This window comes from Aptenodytes forsteri, unplaced genomic scaffold (assembly GCF_000699145.1).
Source record: "Aptenodytes forsteri isolate BGI_AS27 unplaced genomic scaffold, ASM69914v1 Scaffold342, whole genome shotgun sequence".
Classification (NCBI taxonomy): Eukaryota; Metazoa; Chordata; class Aves; order Sphenisciformes; family Spheniscidae; genus Aptenodytes; species Aptenodytes forsteri.
Genome location: NW_008795853.1, coordinates 1,739,270 through 1,749,109, shown reverse-complemented (window position 1 = coordinate 1,749,109; position 9,840 = coordinate 1,739,270). Strand labels below are relative to the sequence as shown.

At 38.7% G+C, this 9,840-nt stretch overlaps 1 protein-coding gene across 1 annotated transcript; it reads left to right on the top strand.

Annotated features, from left to right (window-relative positions):
- The first annotated feature begins 292 nt into the window (after positions 1-292).
- COPS4 (COP9 signalosome subunit 4) lies at positions 293-8,693 on the top strand. Its single transcript, XM_009283666.2, has 10 exons — positions 293-330; positions 1,152-1,231; positions 2,029-2,180; positions 2,686-2,789; positions 3,669-3,822; positions 4,969-5,119; positions 5,531-5,701; positions 7,072-7,187; positions 7,557-7,641; positions 8,127-8,693. Exons 1-10 carry the CDS (start codon positions 308-310, stop codon positions 8,258-8,260), a joined length of 1,170 nt encoding a protein of 389 aa, XP_009281941.1. The 5' UTR covers positions 293-307; the 3' UTR covers positions 8,261-8,693.
- The last annotated feature ends 1,147 nt before the right edge of the window (positions 8,694-9,840 follow it).

Here is a 9,840-nt window from a genome sequence, read left to right as displayed (position 1 = left end):
GCTGGGCGGGGGAGGCGGCTTTTGCCACACGCGCGCGCTTCTTTAAATAAAAAGAAGAAAGGAAGATTTCACCTCATGATTCTGTCATTTTTTATTTATTTGTCGTTTCTAACGACGGCTTGCTCTGTGTCGGTGGTGTCCTAGCGCAGACTCCCGCGCGGGGCCTTAGCCGTTCGCCGTAGCTCCCTCGTGTCTGCCTGCCGCCCGTCAGAGTTCGGCTGCCTGCCCGTCGGCTGCGTGAAATTTACGGGTCGGGGAATTTATTTTCCTTGGCTGCTGTAGATATGTCAGTAACTCCATCATCATTATGATTATTATTATTTTCATTAGGTGGGTATTTTGGATGGCAAACCTTGGGGTTTGAGCTACTCACAGTGCAATGTGTCATGTAGATTTTCTCTCCCCCGAGGGTTCAGTCAGATGTCAATCAGTCAACTGAAATTCTTCGAGTTCCAGTCCAGTTGCTTATTTTCTAGAGGAATTGCTTCACTTCTAGGAGTTTCATGTAAAAACGTGGAAATGTTCCCCTCAAAATATGGCTTCAACGTGAATGTAGTACTTCGTCAGTATTGCACACACTGAGGTTATGTCCCAGGCAAAGTTTAATTAGCTTTATGAAGTATGAAAACTGGAGTTGCTATTTTTGCAGGAATAAACACTTAAAAATGCATGGTCTGTGCCTGTGCTCATGTCAAGTGGCCATAACATACTATTTACCTCCCACTCCAAACACTGCTTCTCATTCTCATTGAATATGGCATTTTGAACATTTGACTGAGTTTATTAATCTTAATCCATGAGCGATGCAGTTTTCATTACTTTTTCTGTACACTATCCTAGGGACATGTTTTGTTTTGTTTTTTTTTTAACCTTCAGAATTGCACATATGTTCACAGATAACAAAATGATGAGCTGTGTTATCTGAGAATCTAGTCCTGGGATTTAAAAAGAGCCAGATACCAATTCCAGGTGAATGTTCCTGACATTTGAGTACAAACACTTTGGAAAATTGCCACCTCAAATGTATAGAAAATATAAGCAAAAGTAGGGCTCTGACATAGAAAATAAATAGAGAAACAGAACTTGTTAGTGAAAAAATGTGCCCTAAGAGTGATTTTTTAAATTTTTTTTTTTTTTTAATCTGTGGACAGATATCGTCAAATACTGGAAAAAGCCATTCAGCTGTCGGGTGTAGAACAACTTGAAGCTTTGAAAGCTTTTGTAGAAGCAAGTAAGTGCATCTGGTATAATCGGTTGCACACTGAGTGAAGGCCAGAGGTCTGTGGGATTGTGTATTTGTTAGCTCTACATGAGGCTGCATAAATATATGATATTTTGGTCCTATCGGAATTCAAACACAACTAGAAGAGGAACCATCATTGCCACATTCAGAAGTTAAAGGGCGAATGGACTTGTAAGCTTTGTAAGTTATTATAACTTTCCAACCTGTCAGTGTGACGGTGTTGGAAGGTGAAAACAAAGTAGTCTCTGTTGAATGCTAAAATTGATACTGGATGCCAAGCGGTATTTAAACTAACAACCCCCTTCTTCCTCCATCTCAAGTTACTTTGAAAAACTGTCAAGAAGAAATGGTTAGGGTTTTTTGTGTTGTATTGGATGTTTGGCTTATTGAATACCTCTATAAAATGTATAAATCTAGTGTAATTTTTTTAAGTTGAGAATAAAATCAGTGAAATTTAGCCTAAAGGTTTACTTTGTCCAAGATGTTTCAGCAACTGAGAACAGTGATTTAGAATGAAACATCTCTCTAAACTATAAATCAAAGTGAGAAATTCATTATTATCTGTCAGGGCTTAGAACTCTGGTGACCTCTAGTGTAAACAAACTGTTTCTGAGAGAAAAAAAAATCACCTTTTAAAAACAAAGGAAAAAACCCCTTCACTTGGATACAGATTTAAAAACTTGAAATATTCAAATTTAAGATAAAAGCAAATGATCACTTACAGTGAAGGCACTGACAAGCATTGCATCCATCTTGTGTTTTTCTTCCGTGTGTCTCTGAACCAGTGGTGAACGAGAATGTCAGTCTAGTGATCTCACGTCAGCTGCTGACAGATTTCTGTACCCATCTTCCAAGTCTTCCTGACATCACAGCCAAAGAAATTTACCACTTCACCTTGGAAAAGATACAGCCTAGAGTTATTTCATTTGAAGAGCAGGTGAGAGATCAATGATGAGGGGTATTTGGTTTGCGGGCTTGGCTTTGTTTTTTTTTTTTTCCCCCTTATCTACTGACTATTTTAAGTCTTTAAAAAAGCTGTTCAAAACAGATATCTCACAGGCATGATACGAGGTATAACTGCAAGAAATGGCTTGTGAATCTTGGTGCTCCAGTTCTTGAAAGCCTCGTTTCATCTTTTTAAAAGCTTTATAAAAGGTTACTACTTATCGCTCCCTGAAGATAAACTCCTTTTATCTTGTCACAAGCTTAAGTAGAAGTGCTTCAAATCAGCACTCATATTTAAAAAGCTTGGTATTAAAGCTTGATCCAGGAGTCCCACACAGGACTCCTCGCATGGGAAGAGTTGCATGCATGCAGGTTGCTGTGTCTGTGAAGCTGGGGTAGCGGTTGAGGGGATTAATGAACAAGAACAAATACTGTGAAAGTTAATACAGAACCATTCAACTTTTATAGTGTTTGCTATTGATTTTATTCTTGTTTAGGTTGCTTCAATAAGGCAACATCTTGCATCAATCTATGAGAAAGAAGAAGACTGGAGAAATGCAGCACAAGTATTGGTGGGGATCCCTTTGGAAACAGGGCAAAAGTAAGTACTGTGCTATACACAGTTCTGTGTTGTTAAATATACTTGCTCGCTTTGTACTTAACTAGACCAGCGAGTGAGAATTTTGGGGTTGCGTATTTTCCCAGAGTTTCAGTAGTTCAGGCCAGAACTACTGCCAGATGACCAAAGTATAGCTTGATGACTGTACATTACAGTAAACAGTGTAGGGGGTCAAAGTACTGCACCAGAAGTTTTGCACTATTTATTAGTCTTGTTGATAAACAGCCTTTTTGATAGTATTTTACAAAAATGCTTCTAAGGTTATTGAAAGGTTCTTGAAAGGTGGCCGTTCTTCCATGTGTTTGCCTTTACAGTTCAAAATGAAGACCTAGTTTGAAATTGGATATTAACAAATACAGTTGAGGTTTTCTGTGGGGTTTTGTTTGTTTGTGGGTTGTTTTTTTGTTGGTTTGTTTTTTTTTTAAGTCTAGAACCCTTGCTGTTACTTTTCTCTGGCTGTCCTTTCTATCCTCTTTCTCTGTGTGCATGTAGAAGGAATTGCTGTAGGTTTTGCCTATTTAGAACCTATTTGTTCCACTGCAAGTTTGCTTCTTAACTCAAGTGGCTCACCACTTATGGCAAACTTCCAATCCACTAAAAACAGATTATTAGAGTGTACATTTGTATCTTCATGGACAGCATTATTTCTACTGGTGTTTGTAGGAGCCAGTTCTATATTGGCATTCATCTCAAATTTCCTTACCCTGAACAGAGAGCACTAATTTTGGTGTTACGGAAGAAGAAAGCAGGGTAAAGCAAACGTTGCCAAGTGCTTAAGAATCATAATATGTGTTTAGAACAGCTAAGAGCAAGGGTAGTTGTGGAGCAACTCTGAGCACTTGCTTTTCTGTTTCTCTACAGACAGTACAATGTAGATTATAAACTGGAGACCTACCTGAAAATTGCCAGGCTGTATCTGGAGGATGATGACCCAGTTCAAGCAGAAGCTTATATTAATCGAGCTTCCCTGCTTCAGAATGAATCAACTAATGAACAGCTGCAAATCCATTATAAGGTTGTCTAACTTGCTTTATTGCTTTCTCTTTCTAAAGGGAGATGATTCCACATTGAGATGTTTTTATGCAATGCCACTAAAACTTTCATAATGAGAAAAGAGACAAAGGGAAAAGCTTCTAAATGGTTTTGGGAGCTTGAGAGCCATATCTTGGCAATAATTAAACAGCTTATTCCTTATGGTTTGGAGATAAGTCTGTAAAGGTTCCTTAAATGCCAGTTTTACTGATTGAAAATAAAACTTAGGCTTCAAAACATCTGAAATATTGTTGAAAATATTGCCTCCACCTTTGTCAGTAAATCTAAGAGGGGAAAAAAATCACATCCAATTATTAGGGACAATGGAAGCCCCCCCAACCCCCCCCCCCCCCAAATAATAATTAAATAGTAAGTCCCATCTATAAAAGTAGCTGTAAGTCTCAAGTAGTAAAGTAACTGCTGACCTTTCTGCTTATTTGTGGGTTTACTGTGTACATAGTTCATACACTAATTTCTCAAACCATTTTAGTAACTGGGATGAGCAGTGATAACTATAGTGTGACAGTACCAATCAAGTGTGGTGGTGTTTAAAATTCTACAATACAAAGCAGGTGTACCATGAGCTGTAACTCAGGGTGTGGTGGTTTTGGTTTGCTGGTTTTCCCTTTTCTTTTTTTCTCCCCCCATGCTATGTTTTAAAGCGTGCACTCAGTTGGAAGTGTAAATATTTTCTGTAAGGATTAGAAAAGCACAAAGGAAGGGAGAGAAGAAATACCAGATGCTGTTACAGCGCTGAAAGGGAAAAGCAAACACTTGAAACACAAATTGGTACCTAAGTGCTAGCTGTCAATTTCAGTAGTGAAGGGGAAGCTTATGTAAGTACAATATCAGCTGTACAATATTTCATTTACTTAGTTTCTGGCATTTAGACATTTGCAATATTTAACATGTGAAATAGTGCTGGGAAATGCCCTTTCAATTCCTTTCCATGATACTTTAGCAAGGTCTTTACAAGTCAAGCTAATCGTTCGAAGGCACAGATTTCCCTGGGATGCAGTAGAGCAATATTTATGGGAGCTGTCACTTGATAATGTGGCAATTTATACACCCCTATATTATGCAGCCACCCCTGTTAGTTTTCTTTTTCTGAGACATACTTTCTTTCTAGGTTTGCTATGCTCGGGTTCTTGATTACAGAAGAAAGTTCATTGAGGCTGCCCAAAGATACAACGAGCTCTCCTATAAGAGCATAGTCCATGAAACTGAGCGACTGGAGGCATTGAAGCATGCTTTGCATTGTACTATTTTGGCATCAGCAGGTAAAATACATGTTACATTTTTGTATAAAAGACCCAGTGTAGGTATTTCATATCCCCTGAAGCAAGTCAGCTTGTGCATTACTTGTGAGGAGGGATCTTGTCACTAAGATTTGGTGAGGAATCCAAAACTGTGAACACCGTGTCAAAATTACCTGTTGGCATACTGTTAACTCAGAGTTGGATTACTTCTGTGTCTTTGCCAGTGATAAAGTGGCATCTTGGCTAAAGATGCAAAAGATAGTCAGTGGCAAAGAGTGTTTTGGAACTGAACACAACTGAGTTCCTTCTTTGGTAGAGCTTTGTTGGTTAATTGCATGTATTGAGAAAAAAAGATGATAATTTTCTGTTGCCTGCCTCTAAATAGTCAATGCTTTGGTGATAATTTATGAGGATTCTTCTTGACTCTCCTAGGACAACAGCGTTCTCGCATGCTTGCTACACTCTTCAAGGATGAGAGATGCCAGCAGCTTGCAGCCTATGGGATCTTGGAGAAAATGTATCTTGACAGAATTATCCGTGGAAATCAACTGCAAGAGTTTGCAGCTATGCTAATGCCTCACCAGAAAGCAACTACAGCTGATGGTATGTGTTTCTCTGAAGCCTCGTAATGCTAGGTGTTCATCCATAGGAGTTAGATTTGCCCAATGCAGTCAAGAAGTGTGATGGAAAAGAATTTAGTATTGCTTATATGATTATTTTAAAATTATTTCCCAGCATGTTACCCTCATGAGTATAGTTTAATAGTAAAGCTTCTTAGCCATAGTTCATCTTTCTGATTGGCTATTAAGGTTTTGAAATACTCTTCCAGAAGGTAACTTGTAAAAATCTTTTTTCTCTGTCCACGTACAGTCCTCTTCACTGACAACCTCCCAGTATTTCTAACCTTGCCTCATACTTTGAGTCTGTCCTTTTGAGCTTCTCCAGTTCTAAGGCACTGTTATAAATAGGATGCCTAGAAACACGTGACATGCATGTAGGCTGTAAATGGTCTGTGCGGATGATAAATTTATTTGAACTGCTTCCTAACTTGGCAGGAAAGATGACAGATAGTGAGGGGATGACTGGGACCTCACACCATCTCCAAATTGTTTTCTGATCCATCTCACTGACATCTTACTAGCTCTGTTCTTCCTGGAACTTCTGAACAGTGAGAAATAATGTGAAGTAATGACTTCACTGGAATCATAAACGCACTGGTCTCAATTTTCTAAATTAGAAGAATATTGAAGTGGAAAAATACATAAGCATGAAATACCTCTTAATCAGGAAAACTCTCCTAGTGAACACTACTCATTGATTAAGGACAAATAAACAACTGTGTAATCGCAAAGGTGAAAACTGGTTAAAGGTACTTACGAACAATACGCTGCAGTCCATTCCTTGGGTCAATTTGTTGTTTATTTATAACCTGTACTGTTTGTCCGTATAAGTTGAAGAATGCAGGTTAGTTGGTATTTAATAATATGCTTATCTTCAACTAGAGGTTAAGGGGCAAATGAGTTAAATTGTTAAATTAAGAAGAGAGAAATTAGATGAGGGTTTATCACCATACAAGCAGAGTAAGAGAGAGGTTAATTGTACCCCTAAGAGCTGTAACGAATAAAAAAAAAAAAAAGCAATGGTCTTTCCATTTGGCAAGCTAGGAACTGATCACAGGAGGTTGAATTCCCTCAATTCAGATGTTGTCTTGTAGCAAAACCAAGGGCTCCACTTGATTATTCTAGAAATTAAATAAAAGGGTTTAAGCTACCTGTCTTAAAATAAACCATGTGCCATCCATTTCTTTTTGTTTACTTTCTTCTGCGTAGCAAAACACTGATGCAAGGCAGATGCATCTGGACCTTCTGCACACGTAACCCTTGGGGAAAAAAAGCGTTTTCCATCTGCTCTACAATATAAACCAAGTATTTCAATGTTACAGTAATGGATTTTTTTCTCATCTAACCCCTAAGGTTCTAGTATCCTGGACAGAGCTGTTATTGAGCACAACTTACTATCTGCAAGCAAACTTTACAACAACATTACTTTTGAAGAGCTCGGGGCATTACTAGAGATCCCTGCAGCTAAGGTATCAGTTTTCTACATCTTTTGTAAAAACAAGGAGCATCAAAGACATTAGAAAACAGCTGTGGTAAATATTAGGAAAATTAGTTCAATATTAGGAAATAATTAAATATTCCATATTATGAGAAAGGCTAAATATCTAGCACATCTTATGAGAAGGAAAGGTACATGATGTGGAATGAACAACAGTGGAGTTAGATGCCACTGATAGTATGTCTAATTATTTAATAATTAATCTTGTCTGTAGGTCGTCCCCCCTGCCCCCGCAATGTGTGGTGTTGAAAAACCCATAAGGACTATTAAGTCTTAATTATTTTTAACTTCTTTCAGAATGGAAGAAGTTTCTAACATCTTTCTCTCTTCATTATTTCAGGCAGAAAAGATAGCTTCTCAGATGATAACTGAGGGTCGCATGAATGGATTCATTGATCAAATTGACGGAATTGTTCATTTTGAGAGTAAGTTCGACCACAGTAATTTTTTTTTTTTTAGCACCGTTCAGAATAAGCTTTTTGAGTTGCTGCCTTACAGGATAAGGAAATTAAGTTTCTTGATATCTTCCATCTGAAGTGAGCTTGCTGCGTCTTGCTGAGGCCAGGAGGTGGCAGAGTTTGCCTTAATGGAGGACCATGCTTCACCCACCCTCTGTACTATGCATTCTCTTACCTACAGAAAAGCGTGAATTTATTCCGTCAGTCTCCGTGTAGGAACAGGTTCACCTGTTCAGTTCTACTTTGTAATGCAGGAGTTAGGCTTGGTTACAAGCTAAATCATTGTAGTTTTTGAATACAGAAATGAGCATGATGTAGCTGCAAGGAAGGCTTCCTCTGTGAGGTAGGTGAGGGCAGTGGCAGAAGTAAAGGTTGCAGTTGAAAAGGCAAGGGAATTGCTAACTTACTTTGTTTTGTATGGGTTGTTTTTTTTGGTTGTTTTTTTTTTTCAGCTCGTGAAGCTTTGCCAACTTGGGACAAGCAGATTCAGTCACTGTGTTTCCAGGTTAACAACCTGCTGGAGAAGATAAGTCAGACAGCCCCAGAATGGACAGCGCAGGCAATGGAGGCCCAGATGGCTCAGTGACTGTGCAGCCATTGTCTGAATGGAGGCAATCAACTGCCTGCTGTGCTGAAAGAAGGGAACTGAGTAGGACTGTGAACCAAACAAATAACTCACCTTCATTTCCCCACCTTCTGCTTTCACTCTGGCTTAGGACACAGTTAGGTGATACCATGTTTGGTGTGACAGTCTCCCAGTTCTCTGAGCACAGAATGATGCTGCCTGTGCATTGCACTCTGCTGTCCTGAAAGCTGGGGTTTCCACGTAGAAGAAGCTGTAATGTCTGCAGCAAGCTTTGGTTTTGGTTTATTTAATTTTTTTTTTCCCACTGTATTGCTATAGCTTTGTAGCCCATTACTTCCTATGATGCTTGTCTGCTGTGAAAAATATAACTGCCATGTTTCTTTTAGTTGTAATTATTCTAATAAAGGCTGGAATGAGCCACTTGGTTTAAGTGTTGCAGGGACCTGTTTTTTTTTAAAAAATAACTGCCATGTTTCTTTTAGTTGTAATTATTCTAATAAAGGCTGGAATGAGCCACTTGGTTTAAGTGTTGCAGGGACCTGTTTTTTTTTCTTAAGCAGTAACTTGAAATAAATTGAATTTTTTGAATAGTCAGTTTCAGCCCCTGAGAATGTTAAATGAAAAACAGCTTTTTTCCTTCTTCTCTGTTTATAAAATGCAAGTCTGAAATCTTAACTGAAGGAAATACTGACCCTTCTCCTGCATTGGTGCAGCAGGGCACAGAGTTATCTGTGCTGAAAGATGGGGTAAAGACCAGTGTTCCCAAGAGAGCTTGTTGCAATGATAATGGTAAGTGATGAGAACATAACACATGCCAAGTAAGGTAAGCCAAGCATGCTCTTTGTTTTATTTTCTAGGTCAACATGAATTGGTAACTTTACAAAAGTATCTGTAGTGTTTTTTTGGAACTGGAGGTGTAACAAGAGAGACTGACAGGTAGGGATTCTGCACTACAAAAGATTAAACACCTTCTGAAACTGGAGTGGCTGGAGAATACTGTGCAGGTTACTTATATGATGAGATACAACTACTAGGTAAAGGTGTCATGTGATAAGCAGGACTAACTTGAAATGCTTATGCACAGCAACAAAGTATCAAAGTGGCCCTTCTGATGTTTATCAGTCTGGAGTTGTGCACTCTTTACCCCTCCTTATACACGAGTCTCACTGTGAGATTTGCTGGAGTGGTTTTCACAGAGAGCTCTTCTGGTCGTGGAGAGCCAAGGCAGAGTGTCGTCAATAGCTGTTCCTGTCCAGAGGTTATGTTTTGGTTTGAGGTGATCTCATTCACATTGTAATTCCAGCTTTGATGTGAATTACCTTAGCTCCTTTTTCATTTCAGTCAGGTAATAATACTATTAATGAGTTTTCAGTCTATGTTCATCCTAGTCTTTTTGTCTCAAAATCTGGGGGATGTTGATGTCTTCTCGAGTCAAAGGTTTTGGCTTAATACACAACTAATGCCTTGATTTTTGTTTTGCCCATTTTTTTTCTGTAATGTGTTTATGCATTTAGATTTGTAGTGCTGTTAAATCTTTAGAAAAGCCAGGATCCTAGTGAAGGGTGGTTCATCCATAAATA

Bases quoted from the DNA above. Each gene is read 5' to 3' on its own strand.
- COPS4 (XM_009283666.2), top strand. From the start codon at position 308: ATGATTATTATTATTTTCATTAG. The intron at 7,188-7,556 runs GTATCAGTTTTC...TCATTATTTCAG, and splicing joins TAGAGATCCCTGCAGCTAAG to GCAGAAAAGATAGCTTCTCA. The intron at 7,642-8,126 runs GTAAGTTCGACC...TTTTTTTTTCAG, and splicing joins CGGAATTGTTCATTTTGAGA to CTCGTGAAGCTTTGCCAACT.